The sequence below is a fragment of the Rhamphochromis longiceps genome, linkage group LG16 (assembly GCF_057381845.1).
Source record: "Rhamphochromis longiceps isolate RC_006_pf linkage group LG16, R_longiceps_female_GT1.1, whole genome shotgun sequence".
Classification (NCBI taxonomy): domain Eukaryota; kingdom Metazoa; phylum Chordata; class Actinopteri; order Cichliformes; family Cichlidae; genus Rhamphochromis; species Rhamphochromis longiceps.
Window position 1 is genome coordinate 15,496,487 of NC_140572.1, and position 24,481 is coordinate 15,520,967.

Sequence of the window (24,481 nt, forward strand, 5' to 3'; positions counted from 1 at the left end):
GAAAGCGACAAATCCATGAAGTTCAAAAGCTTTATTTAGAGAAGGATGCTGTATTGATGTCATGGTACATGTGAATAGACAGAACAAAGCATATAGCAATTACACTTACAGCAGCAATTATTGGTCAAACACCAACCAGTTACTGAGAGGTTTGCTTGAAAAATGTCAGGGGAAAAAAAAAGAATCCGTCCTTTTGGGATGTTGCTACGTTGGCTAATGACAACCAGATACTGGCCTCTGAGTGAACAGCACATGGTCTGATTTCCACTATGATAGGAAGTTTAACGTTTCAAGTCCTTGACAGACGTAAGAGTCATGAACACAATGTTACAACAGTGATGGATGACGTCCCAGAGACTGCATCAACGGGAAAAAGTTAAAGTCCAACTGAAATGAAAAAGAAATCGCTCTCCTTTATGCACATTTATTTGTTCGAATGTGTAACTACAGATATGAAGGCCCAAAAAGAATACAAAAACAATATTTTGAAGAAATGTTTTTAAAAGAAAAAAAAAAACGGGGCAGTGTTCTAACAGCCAAAACCCTAAATATATATCTGGATATAGCATGTCAGTCCATGATCAATATAAAACTGTAATAAATGAATAATCTGACATTTACATTTGATATACTTTATTACATCACACTAACCGCTGTAGTCACACACACTGCTTGACCCCAGCTATGGTCAGAGTGATCCATCTCCTTATCCTGGATCATGACTCACGTACAGGAAAATGGGATCACTTGAAAAAGAAACTACACCCACTCATTTGTACAAAGCAGTGTGAGAACTGCTGACTCAGCCACACTAAAGCTAGCCACGTCAAACAGTCTCTGCCTTCACTGTTGAGTTAAAACTCATTAGCATAAAATAATGGTAGCCACTCATCCAGAAACTGAAAAAAGTATGCACATTCATGATCTTTAAAACAGTACCTGATGGTGAGTCTTGATGAAAAAATGGCCTCCTAGAAGCTGACTCATAGACACCTTTTCCTACTCCCATGTTACTTTGTTTAAACTACAGATGCAAAGTTTGCTGGTTACTTAAGTCAGTCCTTTAGTACATGTTTACCTTTACTAAGATGTTTGCAGGAACACAGCTCTGCCATCTACAAAGTGGCTCATGTAACATAAAATGAAGCCTCTGAAAAGCTCTGCTATGCTAATGCTAACCTCTGTCTGTGAAGCCCTGCTCTTGCAGGTCAAAGTTGTTTTTTCCTGTGTCCAAGAAAATAAAGTTGGACTTTTGCTTTTTTGTTTTTTTTTTATGTTAAAGCAGAAAGAAGTTCATCCAAATAAGAGCCTAAACGCCATTTTCACTTAGCATAATTTATCTGAGTATTAGTTAATGCAGTTTACTACTCTGATGCCACTTTCTGTGAACCCTTGGTAGCAGAAGGCAGGTGTCCTTATTCTATATATGATCTACTGTTTAAGGTGTAACAGGCTGTATTCCTGCATTATTCATTATTATAAGAGTTTTTATTGCTGGAAAAAAGGAATGACACGTGTAGCACGCCGCTAACATGAGGCTAGGAATAAGGTGATTAATGTAGAGAAAATTTTAAACTTCAGGCAGACTTTAGAACAAATTCCAACGAGTACAAACCTTTTACTTTACACCGAATGAAATTTGTTCCTGATGCCTTTTTGAACTTTAAACATTTCCTCGAGTTCCAGAAAGCTGGACAGAAGCTTTTTTTCCAGCCTGTTTGTACTAAAGTACTAAAGTATCAGGACTGTTGATGCAGGAATGAGACCAACAGGAAGCACCATAGAAGCTCTGTCTACTGTAGGGATTGAGGAGGAGGAAGCAGTTAGATACAAGCTGGGACTATTCTCACCTGAAATGGATTATTTTACAGTTGATTATCATCAAAGGAGTAGACATTCCAGTAAACAATTCCAGTATTTTACATTTGTTATGCCTGATCTTCCAGAACCAGATGGAGGAAAGGTGTCCAACATGTTTATCCTCTTGCAGGAAGTGTTATGCAGTGATGCTGATGGTGCAGTGTAGTCTTAATGTAGGGAAAAGCCGCTGCAGTAAGAGAAGCAGCCGACAGAAGGCGATCCTGCCCTAGGAGAGAACACGAGAGGTCTGTAGAAATCAGCAGCCCTTCGCTGACAGGCTTCATTAAGGCTGCTCGGTTTAACATCGTCAGCGATCCATTAGCAATCCTGTGTAGCCCTCTCCAAATCTTCTTCCTGCTGCCCTACATCCTCCTCCTCTTCATCTTGGTCTTCTTTCTCACTAAGTTCTTCTCCAATTACATCTAGTCTTGCATCTTGCCCATTCAACACTTCTTCCTCCCTCTCATCCCCATCATTGTGCAGCCTCGCCTCCTGCAGTTGCAGCCGCCGCTCTTCCACCAACAGGAGGCGCTCTCTGACACCCTCTGCTGCTGCCGCCGTGTCAGTGGGACTCCCAAAGAACTGCTCGCTCCTGAAATCACAAGAACCCCGATTATGAGTTGCTTTTACACCATTACTGACAGGGACTAGAAGTAGAGAGCATCCCATATCGGCTTCTCTTCAATGGCTCCCAGTTAAATTCAGAATCAAATTTATAATCCTTCCCCTCACACACACGGTCTTGAATAACCAGACCCCATCTCATCTTAAAAACCTTATAGTACCATATCACCACAACAGAGGACTTCACTCTCAGACTGCAGGCTCACTTGTGGTTCTTAAGATATCTAAAAGTAGAATGGGAGGCAGAGCCTTCAGCTTTCATGCGAAATCAGCACTGCTCTTTTAATCATTAGTAATTATTAATCTGTGGCTCTCTTCCACAGTCTGTGTTTTATCCTCTCCTCCCTCATCCCCAGCTGATTGTGTGAGATGGCCACCCCTCTCTGACCCTGTTTCTTCCTGTTAAAAGGGAGTTTGTCCTTCCCACTGTTGCTAAGTGCTTGCTCAAAGGGTGTCGTTTGATTGTTGGGGTTTTCTCTGTATTATTTTAAAGTCTTTACCTTACAATATAAAGAGCCTTCAGCTGACTGCAGTTGTGATTTGGTCCTATATAAATAAAACAGAATTTAACTGAAAACTGAACTCCTCAGGTTTGATAATGCAGGCATGTTTCAGAGGACCTTGCTGCGACATGACACCTGTAAGCCATGAGGTAGTTTATTACATTTCTGTGTTGATAACTGGCTCTTTATGTTAGGTTTATGCCAGTAATTACTGGTAACAAAAGCAAAGTGAATTCATGTGGCTCTAAATAGCCAAATAAGTGTTTGTATGATTTAGGATAGCATTAAACATATAAAGTCATAATTCAGGTACATCAAATGAATGTGTACGTACCCATCAGGGAAGATCACAGGCATGGTCAGTCTGTCCAGCAGAGTTTTGCCCAAAGAGTCGACTTCATCTAAAGACTCCGCCTCCACACGTTCCTGCTGTAACACCTGGACCATAGTAAACATACAATTTAGACTTTAAATAACCGTGTGGCTTATTTTTAGTCAATAATGGCATGCTGACGCGTCCAGACTCGACACTGATGTAACATCTGACAGTTTAAAAGTGTTTTTCTCACCCTCTCAGCAGCAGTGTGGAAGTTGAGAGCCAGCTCCAGTCTCTGCTGTCGCTCCTCGGCGCTGACGCTGAACTGTTTCCAGACTCTGTTGAGGCGAGGCAGAGTGTCTCCAGACGAGCGCGTCGTACAGCGCAGAGACTGGCAGAGGACGACGGTGGCCTGCAGCAGTTGGCGGCCATAATCGTAGGTGCTCTGAAGGAACAAGAAGACAGAAACATATTCAGTTCAATAACATCTAATATTAATATTTAAATATAATCTGTTAGACTGACTGCACTTCATTTTGTGCAGACATTCAGACAGAAACGGCACCTGGATGATGAAACCCGAACGACATTTGTGATCCTTCGGCATCATTAGCTTCACAGTTTTGGTTTTGAGTAGCCAGCCTTAAACTAGCAAATAGATTTCCATGAAACTGGTTTGGACACTCTTCCAGCGAGATGAAACTAATTTAGTATGGCTTCTTTGCAAGATGTTTCAATTTTCAGCTACTTGGAGAGTTTGAGTGCCTATTAAGGTCATACTAAAGCATCTCATCTTGAATTGAAGTCCAGACTTGACTAGGCAACTCCAAAAGAATCATTTTGTTTTTCGTGTTTTGGACTTGCTGTTGTGTTTAAGATCATGTTCCTTCTAGATAATCCAGGTGTGCTTGAGCTTGTCCTGAAGCAACAAAGCAACCACAGACCATCAAACTACTACCACTAGGTTTGACTGTTGGTATGTTTGTTTTATTAAATGGTGTGTTAGTTCCACTCCAGATGTAAAAGGACTCAAACCTCACAAAAAGTTAAACTTTTGTCAGTCTACAGAATATTTTCTCAAAAGTTTGGGGATCATTAAGATATTTTTTGACAATTGTGCGACGAACCTTTGAGTTCTTTTGGTCAGTCTTCAGTCTCTCTCATTGTTAAAGCATGAACTCTGCCCTTATTGGAGGCAAGTGAGGCCTGCAGTTCTTTAGATATGTTGTTCTGTGTTCTTGTGTGAGCTCCTGGATGAGTCGTCGCTGCACACTTTGAGTAATTTTGGTCAACAGGCCATTCATGAAAGGTTTGCCACTGTTTTCACGATTTGTGGATAATGGCTCTCACTGTGGTTCACTGGAGTACCCAAAGCCTTAAAAATGACTTTGCCTCCCTCTTCCCGCTCCAACACACCCACCCACACAAGTAGGGCCTTGGGGTGCGGGTGTGTCACCAGGGTGCAGGGGAGGCATCCCTCCCCCCGTCCCCTTCTGGCTGCCTGTGCCTCAATTTTATTCCACAACTTAGACATCCACATTACTCACACTCTCATAACACATATATATAGGGCCTTGAGGGTGGGCACGTTAACGGCGTCCAGTGGACGGTCTGTGTATTCAACCCCACCTCTGGCGCCGGTGACCACCTCTCAATTTTAAATCCATGTAGGCATTGAGGGCTCTCGGGAGGGGCCGTGCTAACACCCGCTGCACTCTGGCAGCAGCACCAAGCTCGCCCGTGTTTTAAATGAACCTTAGAACACACAGCAACACTACACATGAGCGAGAGGAGGGAGGTTTGGGGTCTTCACACACCCCTGTTCTCTGCTGGCCATCGGGGCGGGGGGGCTGGGAGGAGGTGTTGGCCGTCCCATTGGGATCTGGGATGCGGGGCCTCCCTGCTGCTGCGGAGCCTGGGGCGGTCTGCTTGCCTCCACCCCGGGGGAAAGGGTAGCATCTCCTGGGTCTAGGTGCCGTTTCCCCCTCCATGGGCGAGGGTACCTGGACCCGGGGTATAGAGTTTGTTTGGGGAGTGTGATTGTGTGTACATGTCCATGTATGTCTATCCCTACGTTGGGTGAGTGCTGAGTATTTGTATATGTGTGCATGAGGGTGGGAACGCATGTTTGTGTCTGTGTGTGCCTGTTTGTCTGTGTCTATATGTCAGGTCGGGTCTTAGACTCCACCTCTCTGGGAACTCCCAGGCCCTCCAAAGGCCTATCTCACCACACTCCCTGCCGGTAACTGATGCCCTCAGGGGTCGGTGCGTTGGTGGTTCTTGGTGTCCGGGGCTGGGCGCTCAGGTATGTACCAGCTCACTCCCGGTGACTACTTGGCGGGGCCTGGTGCCTGTTGCACGGTCAGGCCTCTTCCGGGGCAAAGGGGGCCCTTGGGCCTCCGGCCTCTGGGCCTGCAGCTCGGTTCACTCTGGCACAGCTGGCTGCCGGCAGAGCCAGCGGGCACGCCGGTGGAGCCCCCTCTGGCTTCTGCTCCGTGGCTACTGGGTGACCCCTCATCTGGGGCTGTCATCAGCTCTTCCCATGAGGGTGGCACGATGCCCCTCTGGTGGTCCTCCTTGGGCTCTCGCACTCTGGGGCCTCTGGATGTCTGGAGCCTGGATCTCCTCCATGCCTGCTTCATGCCCTGGGAGACGGGGCTATGGCTCTCTACATCCTCTAACAGACCGTTACATGGGGAAACCATTTGAATTGAAGCGTGCTGATCCACACAGGTGTGCACACGGGTGTTCACTGTTCATAGACATAAACTACACCTTTATTGGCTGCTATTTCCAAGCACATTGTGCACTGTCGGTCCTACGTGCTGCACAACAACATTCAATATTTAGTATTTACTGCTGTTTACACTTAGCTAAACTAACATGATGGTGTTGTGTTTAGTATGTTGCTGTTTTTTTTTTTTGCTTGTTTTCTTCTTTTTCTCTCAACAGGTGATCCAGGAGATTTTTTTTTCTCTTCTTTCTCTTTTTAAGTGCCCTTTCTCACTGTCCCTCTCCCCTTCTGTTTTTCTTTTCCTTCATCTTCCTTTCTCCCTTTCCTATCCCTCAGTCATGTCTGTCCCGTCTGTAACAACTGAAAATAAAATAAAAAATAACAACAAAGGTCAATCAAATGCACCAATACGGCAAGGCCATGATGATCCATTTGGCAAAGTAAATCCATTGGGTATCCTTGTTGGTCTTCAGACAACAATTCTGACGGCTAAAGAACCAAATGGGACAGGCAAAAAAAAAAAGAAATGACTTTGTAACCTTTTCCAAACTGTTTCTTTAGATTGTGGCTTGATGAGTCTTGATTCAGCAGCTCTGGCAATAATCAGGGTCGTCTCCGTCTAATATTTAAATTTGTTTGATGGTTTCCAACATTTAAGTGTGAAAAACACACAAAACACTAAGACATGAGGAATAAGGCAAAAACGTTATGAACACTGTCATGCTGATGTTTAGGTACATCAGCTGGATTTTTTATGTTAGCTAAAGATCAAGTGAAGCGTCTCACCTGAGCGACATCCACAAACTTCCTGTGTTTGTCCAGCATGGTCCTGGTCTCCTGAGAGTCGTCTCCCAGTCTGACGTGAGTCTTCAACAAGGCGTCCAACAACTCACTGAGCCACTCCACTGCCTAACCAGATGCATGCACAAATTAATCATAACATAAACACATGAAATCCACATATGTGTGTGTGTTTTGTTGCGTTTTGTGTTGCATTCCTCACCTGCAAAGCGTCTTCTTCACATTTAAACAGTTGGACCATCTGTAGCATCTTCAGCCTCCTTACGTCCACCATGTCCTCACATCTGCAACACACACAGTTAAATATGCCTTCAAGTCTGGAAAACAAACAGCAGAACAGATTTTCACACCACATGCTCTTGCTGACACAACACCACAGGGAACTGTGTCTAATCTCCTGGGGGGGTTTGCTTGTTAGGTAATTGTGTAAACCGCTGCCACTACCACAAACAAACCACATACCTCAGAATCTGAACCATTACTGGAGCGGCAATACAAAGTTTGTCCTGAAGGTGGAGCCAGAGGACAGGGAAGAGAAAAGTTTAATATTTGAACAGTTCCCTTTTTTTGTGGGTGTAAATGAGAAAACCCAGAATGTAGATGAAGCCCAAAACTGGAAAGTTCACTGTGTAAAACATTTGATATTTCTGGAATTTTTAAAAAACATGATATTAGCCTTGTTAAATTATAAATAAAAGGACAGCAGTATTTGTTTTAAATATCCACCTGCATTTTGCACAGAAGCAAACAACTCTTTGTTTTTCCTTAGCCATTAAGCTTTATTCACTCATTTTTTGAGGATTATCGCATGAGTGAGATCTGAGAGAATCACAATCAGGATCGGGGACTTCAGATATCGGCTTTGGTTTTTATCCTGTTAGGAGTGGGAACAGGCAGTTTTTGACTCTAGCTTCAAGTGGGGAGTTAAATACAGCTTCCTTCTTGGCAAAAAAGCCCCCCAAAAACCCTCACTCACCCCTCCCTGTAGCAAAACAAGACAAAAGTAACCTCTGCTTGCGAAGCTGCATGTCCTCCATCACAGACTGGATGTGTTGAACGCCGTCCTGCTGTTCTGTGGTTGGACTCTCAGTTTCCTCCAGAGGCCAGGACGGCTGGCTGCACATCTGCTCCAGCAACAACGCCCCCTTCTGTCGCAGCGAGGTAAGACCTGCCTCTGCATTGGAGGAGATTGTTAATGTGACGGAGCACCTTCATGAAAACTATTAATTATCCTGACGGAAAATAAGGGGATTGATTGTTCTGGGTACAAACCAACGGTTTGCAGCTTCTCCTCCAGCAGTTTGAGGTTTTGTTGAATAGCTGCACCATCAGCTGGAGCCACATCAGCGCAGAGCATGCCCAGCAGACCGTCCAACTGCTGAGACAACTGCAGAGACAGAAAACAAACAAAAAAAACCTGGATCAGTCTGAAGAAGTCATTAGCATTTTCACAGGTCTACCCATCCTGGATAACAGCAAGACAACATTACAGGTTAGAGTAGATTTCTGCTGTCGAGCTAGGCTAATAGCCTAGCAGTGCTAAGACTGTGCTTTACCTCCTGCGTGGTGCTGTGAAAGCCCTGTGCTGCCTGCAGGACGTTCTGTCGGCTCTCCAGCTGAGCCGCCTGGCGGTAGCAGACGTCGCTCAGCTGCTGCTGCAGCGCCTTCAGCTCGGCCACTTCCTCCTCCTCTCCGGTGCTGAGCAAGGCAGCAATCTGCTGGTTCAACTCCACATAAACAGCAAACCACTCCTGTACACACAGCGAGAGACAGAATTAGCTCATGCCTCACAGTCCTCAAACACCAAAAGCGAGTTTCTGTGATCTTTTAACAGGGAAACTAAAAACAGCAGCCGACTCATCAGATTGTTCAAATCACATGTATCTGATCATGATGTGTGTGTTTCGTTACACTGTGCTGGCTCTCGATCTCCTCGTGTTTTTGTTGCAGAGCCTGAGCTGATCGAATCGAGTCCCCGATCGTTTGCTGAGTCTTCAGCAGCTCTGAACCCGGACCCTGCAGCCAGGTGACCACCTGGAAGAGAGAAACACAAAATACATGATCTCCTACAGAGTCAGGAGGACAATCTACTCTGGGTACCTTCGCAAGCCGGCAAACTTGAAAAATGGTGACCATAAAAATGTAAGGAAACATGTACATTTGGTTGACATCTCACGCAGAGCCAGTACACTGAAACTGAAGCATCTGTGCTGAATTTGGCTGTTTTTATTACCATTTTCTTTAATGCTTCAAGTTAAAAAGCAATGAAACTGTCAGCAACTTCAACGCGAGGTCGATAATGCATGAAGGAGAATTTGAAAGAACTTAAGGGAAACCACAGCAAAGCCCAGTGCTTAAAGAATCTGACTACATTAACTACACTCCTTAATAACGTGATGTTAATAAAATAATAAATAAAAATAAAGTCTTTCCTCGTATGGGCCACTACATTAGGCACACTGAATACAAATCAACAGCCAATAACATGGAAGCAACTCCATGTGTTTAGGCCTGTAAATGTGATCAAGGTGAGCATCAGAATGAGAACGTTGAAGACTTTGAGCGTAGCTTGGTTGTTGATGCCAGACAGGATGGTCTGAGCATTTCAGAAACTGCTGATCTGCTGGGATTTCCCCCCACAAAACCATCTCTGGGGTTTACAGAGAATGGCCCAAAAACGAAAAAACATCCAGTCAGCAGTAGTTCTCTGGGTTAAAATAGGCTACAGTAACTCAAATAACCTCTTGTTATAATCAAGGTATGCAGAAGAGCATCTCTGAACGTAATAAAACATTGAAGCAGATGGGTTATAGCAGCAGAAGACCACACTGGGTACCACTCCTGTCAGCCAAAGGCAGAGGCTGAGGCTACAGTTCACAGCTGCTCACAAAATCAGAAAGAGAAGACCGGAAAAACTTTGCCTTGTCTTCTGTCACATTCAGATGATAAGGTCAGAATTTGGCATAAACAACAGGAAAGCAGCATTGTATTAAAAATGCTGGCTGTTGCTGATGGTTTAATGGTGTGGGATTTTCTTGCCACACTTTAGGCCCATTACATCAAACAGAGCATCGTTTAAACGCCACAGCCTAACTGTATATATATCCATCTCTTTCCTGCCAACTATGTAACAAAGCTCAAATCATCTCAAACTGGTTTCTTGACCATGGCAATGAGTTTACTGTACTCAAACGGCCTAGGTAGTAGAGCCACTCAAGCATCTGGATTGCATGCACTTCTGGATCATTTCACTCTCCAACAGGAACCTTGGTGCATCTCAGAGCAGCAGAGTGACCAGCAGGATCTTTGAACCTACTGCTGCCAGACGTGATATCAGTATAGATCATCACATGCTTGAGAATTAAATTAGAATGATCAGTGTAAAGTAAACCAATGTGTAAGCAATTAAAAAGGATTTCTCCTTGTCAACATCAAAGAGTGGAGCCACACTTTTTCTTTTTCCCCCCTTTTTCCACAACAAAACCTACGTTTTCTTTAAAAAGGAAGCATTTACCTCTGTCTGGTAAATGTTTCCTTCTCACAAACTCTAAACCCAGTCTGCCTGTTCATGTAGTGAGTTTTAAATACAAGGAAAAACCAGGATGCCAACACCTGTGACATCACATCAAGAAAGCGGGCTTCATGTGCAGAATTGGTGATGGGTCTGAAATGTGTGTAAGGTTTCCCTGGAAAGCAGTATTTGCATGATCATCATTTTACTCAATAATCTAAAAACAGCTATCAGTATGAAGGCTGTCTGTGTGCTTGTATTTATACAGCACAGTAACCGCTTATCCAGGTGTGTGTGTGTGTGTGTGTGTGTGTGTGTGTGTGTGTGTGTGTCAGGATCATAACTTGATTGTATTTATCAGGTCAGTGATGCCTTGAAGAGCTTGGGCACACACATGAACAGTTTGATCAAGATCTAGGCCAACTTTCCACAACTACCTCAAATCCTCCGAGCTAGTGACCGATATTTTTCAGTTACTATGGTAACCCTAGGCTCATCTCCAAGACACTGGTGTTAACCATCAGCCCCTGCAGCTGAAAGAACTCCACAAACAAGCGAGTTTACTTCATCTCGCCCTCAAGTGCTGCTGAGCAGTGAGGCAGCTCACTGACACCAAGGGTCAAAAATAAAAGTTGCTAAAAAGGATGAAACGCAGCAGTGTTTGCACATGAAACTGAAATATATTGAGATGGACACTCGATGCATGTGTGCGCGTTACCTGCATGACTTTGGCGTGGATCTCATCAAGCTGGGTGCGTTTGTTTCGCTGCCTGCAGAGCTCCTGGTATCTGGTGTACTGCTCTCTGAGGGAGTCCAGCAGCTTCATCACCTGAGGCTGAGCCAGCAGCTCCTCTTCCATTGGACACCAGGCTGGACCTGAAGTTCAGAGAGAGGTCAGGAAGAAGGTCTGTGGGATTTTAGCATTTCACATCTACTCTTACAAAACGTGCTGACAATGGTTCCTCATCAGGAAACTGAAATATCAGCTCTCTCGTGTAGGATACCCCGGCACTATAAAATGAACTGTTCAAATAAAACTTTATCACTGTTTCTCTAAACTTTAATGATTAATTCACAATAGGAAAACTGAGCTAAGGTGGATTGAGGAAATAAACTAAACTGATCATCTGCAAGTGTGATCACCTCTCTAAAGTAGTAGTTTGGGACGTTTGCTGCACTGGAACATTCAGTTGTTTTTAATACAATGTCTCAAACTTCCCAGGAATAGATGTCCCAGCAAATTCACTCTAAAGTCTGACCATGTAATATATTCAGGGGAAAAAACCCTCAAAAGTGGCATCTCATAAGTTCATGACAGTGCAATTAGAAAAGACTTTACAAGTATGGTTTGTGTTGAAGGGTTGGCGAAAGCCTCAAAAAAAAAAAAAAAAAAAAAAAAGCATAGCAGCACAACGGTTTGAAAAGCTGCATCTGAACAAACCACAACACTTCTGGAACAATGCTCTTTGGACAAACAAACGACACCACAGTGGAGATGTTTGGCTGTAACGCGCAGCACCACATTTGGTGAAAATCAAACTCCTCTTACCAACTTTCAAACACAGTGATGGAGGAGTGATGATTTGGGCTGGTTTTGCAGCCACAGGACCTGGGCAGCTTGCAGTCACTGAATTGTTCATGAACCCCTCTGCATACAAATTATTCTAGTCAAATGTGGATTATGCAGCAGGACAATGATCCCAAGCACAGGAGCAAATCCACAACAGAATGACTGAAAAAGAAAAGAATCCAAGATCCAGAGCTCATCCGGCTTGAAAAGCTGGGATTTTAAGAGAGCTGTGCATCAACAAATGCTCCAAATCCAAAAAACTGAAGCAATGGTGTAAAAAAAACAAAAAAACACAATGGGCTAGAATTCTTCCACAGTGATGAGAGAGACTGATAAACTTTAAGCTTAGTCAGAGTTTAGAAGGGCTCCATCTAAATTTACTTTCATTTCCATGGTTATACTTCCATAGCAACTTTTCTGGCTCTCTGCCAGTGTAAGGTTTAGTCCCATCAGGCCTGACGATGCTATACTGCATTTACCTCACAGCATTTTGTGATGATTCTACATGTGCAGCTTCTTGAAGACATACCACAGTAGAAGCAGATCAGCATGAACTGAATTAGTGGATGCTGAGGCCTCAGCTGTGATGTTTCTTAGTTCTTAAACAATGTTACACAGAACTCCAGTAGCCAACACAGCATCCACTTACACTGCGTCACACTGTACTGTACACAGTGCATAGTACTCTCCAGGAAATGAATGGCTGCATTCATGCGCCAAACTCCAGAGAAAACAAAGGACACCTCTTAATTAATCTGTGCATCACCCTTCTGTCTGAGCTGAGCCAGCACAGCGACATTTGGGTGACTGACAGCTGCTTGCTCACCTCCCTGTCCTCCTCCTCCTCCCTCTGAGCCGTTGAAACGTCGCTGCTGCAGCTCCGACAGCAACTCATGACCTTCAGCAGACACACACAGAGACAGAGAGAGAGAGGAGAGTTGAAATTTAAAAAGGTGGTAAAAAAAAGCATCAGAAGCAATAATGAGTCAATGCTTGTGTAAATGTTGCTAAATTACGAAAGGATCTGGTGGAGGGAGGAGGGTGGTACTACAAACAAAGACTCCTTTCACCTCAGCCCAAGACGCGCGCACACACACACACACACACAATCATAGGCCCCTCTGTACAGTCAACACATCCATCCTTCCTGTGTTTTCAGTGTGTTCTTTAGATTTTGATGGTAGCAAACTTGCAATGGGGAAAACATGTTTAAAAAATACAATTTAAAAACATTCCTTGTAAATGCAACGATGAAATCAAAACAAAAACCACACAGCTTGCTTTGTTTAAAGGTACAGTGAGTAAAATCTCACCAGTAAATCTCAATAAATTGCAGATTGCTGAGTCCTGTTTTCTTTCCGCTCCCAATTCGAATGCATAATCCGAGCTACAGTAGCCACTGTAGGACAAACAACTCTGGCTGCCCTTCATCCGTAGTAAGTGTAGGCTGTCAGTTTGCTGTTTAACCCAGCTATCGATATGTGTCCACATCCCTTTACTCTGGAGGAAGCCGTAAAACTTTGTGAAAGCAGTCCGATATGAGTTGATGAATTAGTGAAGATCGCTTCTGTTCGATGACAGCGATACTGAGGTGAATGTTGAGGATGTCCTGAACTCTTTTGTCAGCAAGCACTGCCTTTTTTGCTGCTGACAGCCTGTGTTATATATTTGTGTATATTTATAAGTACAAAATTATTTATTTTTGCATTAAATAACCTGAAAAAAAAAATAGTGTCTTTACTGTTTGAAAAATGGTTGTGTGTGTTCTTCCAGTTTTGTGCCCATGGCTCAGGACTGCAGAAGCCAAGTGTGTTGTGCTGACTGGCTAATCATTAATACCTCCGCTGTAGTTACTGAACTGCGAAACCACCGCTTTCTAGAATCCAAGAACTCAATCAAGTGGATAGAGTCTCGAGTGGGAGTGGAACGCCCACCTGCCTTATCAATCAGCACTTTTCATTCAACATTACCAGTTAAAATACAGATTTTAATCAGCAAATAACCTTAGAAACAGCTCCACTAGAGTACCCAGCGTGGCTGACATCTTTGAAATCTTTAAGAAATATCTGTGTTTATTTTTTTATTTCCACAGTGTGCAGCACCCACACACACCCAAGCACACTGTAGCAAAGATTATGCAAAATGCCTCGACTTCCTAAATGATCATTCTGCTGCAGTGGTCTATAAAAGCAAAATTACTTTAAATTGTGTCACTGCCCAAATACTCACAGACAGACTGTTTGTGCTCTTGGCAAGCTGTAGTTGTCACGTCTTTGTAAAGCACTCCAGTCAACATTTGATGTATTTAAACATGCTCTATTAATTTTTCCTGTGTTAGAATTGTATGTTTCTGCAGCAAGAAGAGCAGAATGATTGTTCAGTCAACCATCATGTCTGTGCTTCATTATCGAGATATTCTCTCCCCTCCTGCCGCCTGCTTGACCTGAAAGCTTGATACAGTTTATCGTTGTGCTTTAGGAGCTATCATAGAAATCACTGTGTGCTTTGTGAAGAAGTAGGTTGGACCTCAATGGGGAAAAGAGGAATGCACTACATTATTTTTCCATTCACAAATGTCCACTACCTGATTTTCAAAACCACTGCTCATCTTATCAGGAGTATTTAATCACTCCTCAGGTCAACGCTAAACTGACCTTTCAATCCACTGAATCATTTAAAGAGGCTTAAAAAAAGTCGAATGCCTCCTCACGCTGGGTGTTGTTACTATCGAGAGTTGCATGTATTTTACCTGCTAGTCCAGCAGTACAAATGCAATCACATTTACATTATCTTAGTTCCTGAAAGAGGATAAAGTAAAGAAAATGTATATTTACCAGTCTGAAGGACAGTCTCAGGGTCAAACGATGGCAAGAGGGCACAGTCGGCAGATCTGCAGAGGACAGACAAGACACACGGCTCTGGATTTCACCCGTCTGCCCTCAGTTTAGTTTAAACTGTAGACGTACGTGTGTGTGTGTGTGTGTGTGTGTGTGTGTACTTACTTGTCCTTGTCCATTGAGCTGCTTTTATCAGCATCATTGATGATCGACAGCTCGTCCAGCAGTGACGTAGACTCCTTCGTGAACTTCTCAAAAACCTGCAACAAAGCCAAACACTCAGTTCTGGTGCCAGGTTACCATGGCAACAAATATTTTAAGTTACAGAAATCCCTCGAAAGCATAAAAAAAAAAAATAAATAAATAAATAGATAGATACCAGTCTCTTGTTGAGCCAGTCGCTGTGGTCATAGTCCAGACTTCCTCCGAAATCATCCGTCAGCTGACACGGTTCAATGTAACGAGTCAGCTTATTGGCTGAAACCAGGATCACCTGACAGGAAGCAGTGATGCCAACATGCAACACATATCAGTAGGGAGAAACACACTAAACACACTGTGTGCTATTTTGAGAAATGTCATGTAGGTTTCAATATAGAAGTAACACAGAGGTCAACCTGGACTATAGAAACTAACACGAAACTACAGAACACTTCAGAACATCTAAGTCAGCCAGAACAGACAGTCTATCATAAAGCCACTCAATATTACTTTCAGAATTACAGTTTGTGTGACCTTTTAAAAGAAATGCTTTATTAATGTTTTGGAAATCTTACCTTTTGTTAGAAGCATTTACTAATTAGTCCATAGCTTCATCACATATATGTAACAGCAGGCATCAAACGCAAGGCCTAAGGGCCCAAATCTGGCCTCCAGTGACTATAAATCTGTCCGTACTAGTTGTAGCTGTGATCTGCACATCGATATGCAACGCGCACGCACCACAAAACTAAATAGAGGCGCACTCAATTGTACCTGCAAGCTAATACAAAAAGGCACAAAAAAATAAAAAAGGCACAGGAGAAAAAGGAACATTGAGGGCAGACGATTTCAAGATGGTTGTTAGGTGCTACATATGGTGCTGCATCCATTTACCACGAGACACTCTTATATGTCTTGGATTTTGAAACCACACAACCAGCAGGGAAACTAAGCTACAGACTTGGAAGAGAGTCTTCAGAAAGACACAGGCACACACAACGACGAATAAAATATCTTTCTATCAGCCGAATCTCAAAGTTTCATTAATGGCTAAGTGGTAAGACACCAAGGCAACTTGTTGATTATCTATTGATTTGTTGTGGCTTTTATGTGGATCAATGTGTAAATGTATAACGTAAGGCTACATGGGACATGAATGAGCATCCACCCAGGATATTTTATTTGGATTGAAGTAGGGCATGTCAATAAACTGTATATATTCAAGTCCATCATTTGTTGGACAAATACAAATTTTTTTGCTACCACAGAGGATTTTCAATCAAACAACATGTGACAACATGTCACTGAAGTGCAGAATATCAGCTTGAATTCAACTAATTAAAGCATTGCGTTAACTCCATGGAATTACAGGTTTTAATACATAGAATCCCAATTAGTCCTCTGGCATGAACCTGAAACTGGAAGAAAAGAAAAGAAAAAATAACACCTGCACAGTCCTGAACCGATGAAGATGTGTTTATTGATGATGTGACTGTTGATAGGAGAGGCACGATGAATTGTGAAGTGTACAGGGCTAAAGACTCTGCTCAGACAAATACTGCAAAACTGATGGGACTGTACTTCACTGTGTAAATCGATAATGACCCAAAGCATACAGCAAAAAAAACAAGTGTCGAGTGTCTCGATGCAAAGAAATCAAGACTTTTTCAGCGGCAAAGTCAGTCACCTGATTTCAGCCCAGCAGAGCGTGCATTTCAGTTATTAAATACAAAACTGAACACAGAAAGACTCACAAACATGCAGTGACTGAATGCGTCTGCAGCAAAGGCCCAGCAGAGCAGCTTTAGGGAGGAAACACAGAATATGGTGATGTCCATGGATTCTAGATGTCAGTCACTGGCTGCTACGGATTCTAATCCAATAAACAATCCTTACATTTAAGATCATGTTTGTCTGTCTAATTTGAGGCTCTGATATCAGTGATTGGTGGATTAAACACAGTTTCTTCAATCTCTGCCACATGCCAGGCAGCCAGTCTGTGTGTTCATGTCTCAGGAGCCCTGTGAGACATAGGTATGTCTGAGGAAGGGCATGCATAACTAGTCCTTGTTTTCAGAGGACATTTAGAAGCCACTGCACTGAGTGCTGATTGTTTGGATCCATCAACCAAGCGGAGTGCTTGGAACACAATAAACTTCTCTTTTGGCTTTCTAAATCTGAAGGTGGCGCGTTCAGCATTCCTGAAATGTAGTTTTTAAAAGAGAACAAACAAATATGAAGTGCCTTTTGTTTTGTTTGCTTTTTTAATTGCTGCTTTGTAAGTAAACCTGCTAAGACAGCTGACGTCGAGTCGAACTTCCAGTTGTCACTGCAACAGATGCCGGCAGACGAATTGGACTCAGCTAGCGTGTGTCTGCATGTTTATTTAAATGTGAGGTCAGATGTTTGAGCAGCTGTACAACCCACACCCTGCTGTGTCACCCTCAGAGACACTCCATAGTTCGGAATAGTAACATTTCAGCACCATCACTGGAATCTCTAACAACTGTGTGTGCGTGTGCGCAGAGGGGCGTGCACAGCAGAGATGTGGCCACCAGTGACAACGCAGCATGTATGAAATTCAGCAACTTGTAGCGACTACAGAAAAAATAAAAATAAATAAATAACTGCTGGGTATGCCAGTGCATACTTAAAACTTATCTAAACTTTGAAGCAACTGTTAATACATTTAGAAAAGACAAAAAATAACTGATTGAGATATGACAGTGTGACAAATATATTAGAGGTTTAGCTATGCAACCGCAAGACCACCAGCAATCAGCCACAAGCTCAGTGATGATGGTCTGTGTATGAGCGGTAATACTCCAGTGCATTGAATGAGACAGATGTAATTTATGAGACCACCAGCTCTCTTTCTTTTGACCATATTATTTTAAATATTTAGCTCATGAGCTGACTTCTGAAATGTTCACATGTCCTTAAACGCACCACCAGGGAGATTTCTTGCCCTGAGAACAAAAACCAAAAAAGCTCCAATTTCACTACTAAAATAAAGTCACCTTAACATTGGCTGTGACGGATTATCTTTATTTAACAACTATCAAGTCGATACAGATCAACCAACTTGCTCCGGTTGCCATGGTAACAATCGTGGAGCCAACGTGGCTGTGGAAATCTGGGTCACAATGACTACTGATCTCTGTCGGTAAAACCATCTGTTGTAATAGAGGAGGAGGCAGACACACAAACACACTCACACTCCATTGATCCTGTCTCAGGTTTCCAGCAGCACTCAGGACAGTTAACGACGCTTAAGGTTATTATAACTGGCGTACTTGCTCTGTGCGTGATATCGGGTGACAACAAAGATCAGAAGGGTACGTGTGCGTTTTAAACCAAAAATCAAGAGGAAAAGAAAATGAGAATGAAAAAAATCGTTTGGTTCATTCCAATGTTGGAGAAAAACTGGGACATTCACACTGGTCCAAGTCCTCCACGTAAAAGCAGCCATTTCATCCTTTAGGTGTGGCAGTTACACTGTTTTTGTCTGAAGACGGGGAGGACACAAAGTTGCACCAACAACCTTTTGATGACTGAGAAGAAATCAATTCAACTTTATTTACATAATGCCAAAACACAACAACAGTAACCCCACAGTGCTTTATACTGTAATATAAAGACCATACAATAACAGACAGAAAACCCGAACAACTACACGACCCCCTTTGAGCAAGCACCTGGTGATAGTGGGAAGGAAAAACTCCCTTTTAACAGGAAGAAACCTCCAGCAGAACCACACTCAGCAAGGTGCAGCCACCTGCTGTGACTGGTTGGGGGTGAGGGAAAGAAGACAAGACAAAAGACACACTGTGGAAGAGAGAGCCAGAGCTTAATATTAAGTAATGATTAAATACAAAGTGTTGTATAAACACATAGAAAGTGAAGAAGAAACAGTGCATCATGGGAAGCTTCCAGCAGTCTCAGCCTCCTGCAGAGTTACTAAGAGAGGATTTCAGGGCCACATGATCCTTTTATCGAAAAGAAGTGTTTTAAACCTAATCTTAAAGAAAAGTAGAGAAGGTGTCTGTCTCCCAAATCCAAACTGGGAGCTGGTTCCACAGAAGAGGGGCCTGAAACCTCAAGGCTCTGCCTCCCATTCTACTTTCAAGTATCGTAGGAACCAAAGATTTTCCAGGATGAATAGTAAAACTGATTATTTTGCATAAACTGGCCCTGAAGTAACCAGTGCACAAGTGACTGAGTTAAGAGTCAGCACAAAACAAAGTGAAAAGAAAATAAATACAATACTGGTAAATGGCCTGCATTTGTATAGCGCTTTTATTAGAACCACTTCTCACAGCCGCAGTAACAGGAGTCTGGAGCCACGCAGCTGTGTGGGGCTATACTTAGGGCAGAGCGTTGCACTGCGAGAGATGCCAGAAAAAGCACAAGCAGCCTGCTGATAATGACCAGTACTAACAAGGTTAGGTTTTACAGGTATCCCACTACCACCTCTATAGTTTAGCATAAGCACAAAGTGTTTGTAAGTTTTTGCCCTGATGCCGATGTGTGGCCATGGATTTCCGTCATAAAATGATGAGCATGATGAAACATGATTGCAAGCAGATGTTATTTCCCTACAAGCAGGTATCCCGACACGCAAACTTAACAACTGCATGTGTAAAAATAAGCAAACAAAGCAGCCACCATATCTGTTAGGCCCTCTCAAGTGCTAGGGGAAGGACTACCTCTCTTGCAAGCAGCTGCTTGTGAATTTAAAAGTCTACATGTGGGAATCAACCTGATTTTTGACAGGCTGGAGATGGAAACTAAGAGTTTACACCACGTGTGACAGAAATCTAAAGCCAGAGCTTTCTCAAAACCAAAACATGTATAATACTGCAAAAAAGAACAGTGTTAGTCTCTGTTTCTTCTTAAGGTTATATGGAACATGGAAAGTTGGAGCAGTGATGAAGGGAACCAAACCCCACTCTAATAATCTGAGGTTTACAAGAAATGCTTCTCACACGCCGGCCATTTGTTTAAAATGGCCCCAGATGGGGAAAATCACAGCTTCACGTGAGGCAAAATATGACTTGTTTTCATTTGAGGTACAAATCTTCAACATCCACAAACCCACAGAGAGAGATCGTGCTTTAAGTGTAAAGTTAGCTGCAAGCTGAAGCAGCTCAGAGACTCACCTCAAAGCCCAGACGGTCTTTCTCCTTCCAGAAGCAGAAGTGTGTCACCTTCTTATCCCAGAATTCATCTGGCTTCACCACGCAGACCAGCGACACTTCAGGTGGGATCACATTCTGAAACAGCATCAACGCCATCATTAGCCTGCTGCTTTTTAAAGAACACCCATAGCAGCCAATGCATTAACACAGCTTAAGCCTAAATGTGTTTCTACCTGCAACATGAGCACCACAGTCTTCACGGTGTTCCACTGAGACTTCCGTCCATCCACGATAACAGTGAAACCCCGAGCCTTACACTTCTCACTGGCACAGACAAAGAGAGGGAGTGTGTTACCAACAGCGCACGCACACCCCATCATTTACATACACAGTTTCCTGTTTGAGCATCATTTGGGTAGCCAGCTCACCAAGCTGCTGCTACCGAGGCTACTTTATGTTTTCTTCACAAGTACAAATGGTAACAAAAATAAAGCCTGAGACTATTTTTTATTTGTTTTATATGCTTTTCACACATTCCCAGCATCGGGTATATTTCTGCTCCTCTTTCAAGTCCATCTATATACCAGTTTGTCAGCTATAAACAACCTACAGGAGCTTAAACAGCTCATCTAGCGTGTGTTGGAAGAAACGAAGCGTGAGCTGAAGAGGCCAGATATGGAAAATGGGACTGAATCACCTGTGGAGCTGCCAAGAATTACAGCTGTCAGATCGTGCTGGGGACGCTCAAAAAGGACGAGTTGAAAAATAGTAACACTTAATAAACTAGAATCATCCTTTAAGCTGGATTTCTACACTCGAGCCACAGGGTTCAAATCCAGCAGCTCCTCGCTGACAAGCCAAAACCCAAACATGTCTAAAAGCATTAAAAGTGAAATCCAACAGTCTCTGGGTGACACAACTGCTCTGGGACACACACCAGACTGTCCTCAGTCGTGTCTCTGTGTGTACCTTGGGATGCTAAGCAGGTAGTCCAGCGTGGCGCTAAGCTCCTCCATGCTGGTCTGATCTGAACTGAGAGGGATGTTCAGAATCAGACCACTGCGCCGGTCTTTACCCCCTAAAGAGTGACAGGCAGACGGGTGGGAGAGGGGAGGAATCAGATTACAGCTCAAACTGGGATGACCACAGGATTGAGGAAACAGGTGTCGATATTTCATTTTCTTTTCTTTTAAATCCAAGTGTTTTACCTGACAAGAAGGCCAGCTTCTTCTTGAGAATGGGGAGGATGGTGGTCGCTTCCATTGTGACAGCAGACATCTGTAAACACACATGCAGACAGTTTTTCCTCCTTAAGTCTAAGGTATCCTTTCTAAAGCTAAAAGCAGTGTGAGTTAGTGGAAAAGAGGCCCACTGTTACACGAGATAGTCAATAAACTCCAACACTAGACCACAGTTTTCAAACCTGCACGATCAGATGTTGGCCCACAGGCTCACACTTTAACAGCTCTGAGGTGCTTGACCAGAATGTGCACAAACTACACAGAAATCCCGCAGCTAACGAGTTTACAGCGTCCTTGCAAGTCAGTGCAGGAGCACAGCAGCCATAGGTGATAAAAAACAGCTCTGGGGGTGGCTGCTAAAAAGCTGCGTCCAGCTCCGAAGTGTCAGAGCAATATCAGCGAAGCAGCACTGTGATTTTCGTGTACGGATTTTCTCTCAGCTGGCGCTTCTCCCGGCCGATTCAGATTCTTGGCTCCGGCCTCGGCCTGCGATTTACTGCCCGCCTCATCGGCATGTCAGCACAGTTCAAGCAGTCAGCCAGTAAATCAGTCAGTTTGCATTTCTGTCAGCTTATCGGCCGACTTAACATCTGTGGTGATTTTTTTTAACCCCCGCCCTTTCTACAGTTGTTGCATTGTTTCTCACACTCTCCTATTAAAGGCTGTGCTCCTTTAAAGAACAGTCTGGGCTTTTCAGTTAATTACAGCAGTGCTGGAGGACTTAATGTAGGCTCTACAGAAAAATGTCAAACTATTCCTTTTTTATTCCATCTCAGTGTTTTTGTAGATTTAGCTCCTTACCATCTAAGCTGCTTTCTGTTGCTTGTAATTTGAGACACAGCAATCACCCCCATGCAAGCCATAACACAGGATTGCAACTCCTTTAATTTTAGTGTAGTGTTCGGATTTATTCAGTTACACACGGCATGCTGAGTGCAATCATGCAGTTCACATAGTGACCTTGACGTGATGTGGCACACAGACACTCAGCACTTTATCGAGCTTCTAACTTGGAGTTATATTAAAGCTTTGTGTTTGCAGTATTCTTGTTTTTGGCCTTACAGTGAGTCATGTCGATCTGGTTTCTGGAGAGCTGTGGGGTCCTTGCTTTATTACATCTGATGATCACACAGTTCTGACTAGTTGAAGATTTTGAAAAACAAAATTCTTTCAGTCATGACATATTTTATCATTTTTACCTCTTTTTTTAAAAAAAAAAAGTATAAACTCATGCTCCACTATCTTCTGTTCTACTCCTCTGCTAAACTTTGCGTCACATTTATGATTTGGCACAAAGGTGTTCATTGTGCTATTTGCAGCAGATGTAGTATTAGTTAGATTAAATGATTTGGTCCCTGCAGCACCAGTCTGTGTCTATCTCCTCCTGGTGCTGCTGCTGATGGGGCTTCACCTTCGTCCTCCTGCAGCTTATCCGGCCCAGCTCGGTGTGTCTCGGCTTGGTTCGGCTCGGCCCACAGACACAATGACCTACATTCACAGCTGCAGACTGCGGCTGCTGCAGCCGTAACCTCCCCTTCACCGCAAACCTCGACCCGCCCAGCCTCGGCAGCTCCGGGATCCACAACAGCAGCTATCGATCCCGCACGTTTTCTTACCTTTTCAGTCAAATCTGCGGCATTTTTCCCTGTCCCGATTTTTTCCTCCTCCTAGTCCCCCCTCCTCTTCTCCTCTGTCGCTTCTTCTCCTCTGCAGTTTTTCCCTTCTTCCTCTCTCTTCCCTACTCCTCCTCTTCTGTGTCCTCTCGGGCGGATTTATCAGCAGATAGTGAATCTGTTCTCCATGAAAAACACCGAGGAGCTCAACGAGCTCACAGTACGCTTTCAACACCGCTGCAGTCCTACTCCAAACACACACTCACAAGGCAGGCGTTGGAGCTGGCTGTTGTGCGCAGCCTCAGTGTAGCCAAATCGAAGAACGCGACTTCCGGTGAAAACGACTTTCCGAATAAATGCCTGGAGGAACAATTTCTCACCACATTTTATAGAGGAGCCAATGTTTACTTATGCATTACTTATCAGCATTTATTTACAACCACGATTTGCACACTTTTGCCCTCTTGTTTTTTTCGTTTGGTTTTTTCAGAAACATTGGAAATATGTTGTGTGTGTGTGTGTGTGTGTGTGTGTGTGTGTGTGTGTGTGTGTGTGTGTGTGTGTGTGCGTGTGTGTGTGTGTGTGTGTGTGTGTAAAGTTTTATTTTCCCCATTTCCTCAGTATTCATTTTACATCAGGGCACACACGTGGCCACTTTGCTAAATAAATAAATATAAATACAAATATAAATATCGTGGTACATGATAAATGTGTAAAAGTACAGAAAAAGTTCCGGTAGTTCAGTGCAAAGAATACCATGTCATGTAATTATAAAACTTTTTCTTAATTGACTGAAAAAATCCTTGAAAAACAAACAAACAAAACTATGGACCCACTGTGATAGTGGGGAAAAAAGAACGTTTAATTTAACTGTTTATCTGTGAATTATTACATTGGTGTAGTAGAAATTCTAGTCTGGCACCCATCCTCTATGGGAGGTTTCGTTTTGTATTATATTATCATTATTATAATTATTATTATTTACTTCATTTTGATTTTTTTTTTTAATTTACCTTTTATTGGTTTCAGTGTTAGTTTTAGTCTTTGTAATTATTATTGTATGGACGGCATAGAGAAAGAGAAAATACACACAAGTCACATTTTTTTCTTATCAGGATTATTAGGATTTTATTATTAATATTACTGTTCTTATCATCATCTCTATTATTATTGTTATTTCTATTATGTAACCAACAACAATCCAAAGCATCAGTAACCAATCAAAGTCTTTTTATTTCATCAAAATGATATAAAAAAATTTGTAAGTTTTAAACACAAATTTTAAATCGTATAATCCAAGCATGGCAACTGCTCACACGACTTAAATTCAAGTTGATTTAAAAATTTTAATTTTTTTCTTTTTGTTGTTTCACTTCCATATTCCTGCTCAGGATGAATAAGTGTTTTTGTGGTAATTTCCGCTGCGGCCTCACAACAAGAAGGTTCCTGGTCTTCCTGGTCTCATGACTGGGGCCTTTCTACATGATGAGGTAGACACTGTATAGTTTATTGGGGGGGGGGAATATATT

The 24,481-nt window shown here is 43.0% G+C and overlaps 1 protein-coding gene across 1 annotated transcript; it reads right to left on the minus strand.

The window, feature by feature from the left end:
• Window positions 1–16: 16 nt before the first annotated feature.
• Window positions 17–23,247, minus strand: sestd1 (SEC14 and spectrin domains 1). The gene is made up of 19 exons (XM_085383981.1): window positions 22,956–23,247; window positions 21,307–21,376; window positions 21,068–21,176; window positions 20,332–20,422; window positions 20,120–20,233; window positions 15,136–15,249; window positions 14,922–15,016; window positions 14,754–14,809; window positions 12,746–12,817; window positions 11,068–11,225; window positions 8,750–8,872; window positions 8,395–8,589; window positions 8,111–8,225; window positions 7,847–8,012; window positions 7,041–7,122; window positions 6,824–6,946; window positions 3,557–3,748; window positions 3,322–3,425; window positions 17–2,452 (listed from the first exon to the last, which is right to left on the minus strand). The coding sequence occupies exons 2-19, from the start codon at window positions 21,374–21,376 to the stop codon at window positions 2,179–2,181; spliced, it is 2,253 nt and encodes a 750-aa protein (XP_085240107.1). The 5' UTR covers window positions 22,956–23,247; the 3' UTR covers window positions 17–2,178.
• Between the last annotated feature and the right edge of the window lie 1,234 nt (window positions 23,248–24,481).

What these genes read in the sequence shown, in the direction of transcription:
- sestd1 (XM_085383981.1), bottom strand. Translation starts at nt 21,376, where the DNA reads ATGTCTGCTGTCACAATGGAAGCGACCACCATCCTCCCCATTCTCAAG. An exon ending in AGCTCAATGGACAAGGACAA is followed by an intron (nt 14,810 to 14,921) that starts GTAAGTACACAC and finishes TGTCCTCTGCAG; the next exon opens with ATCTGCCGACTGTGCCCTCT. An exon ending in GGAGAAGCTGCAAACCGTTG is followed by an intron (nt 8,013 to 8,110) that starts GTTTGTACCCAG and finishes CCTCCAATGCAG; the next exon opens with AGGCAGGTCTTACCTCGCTG.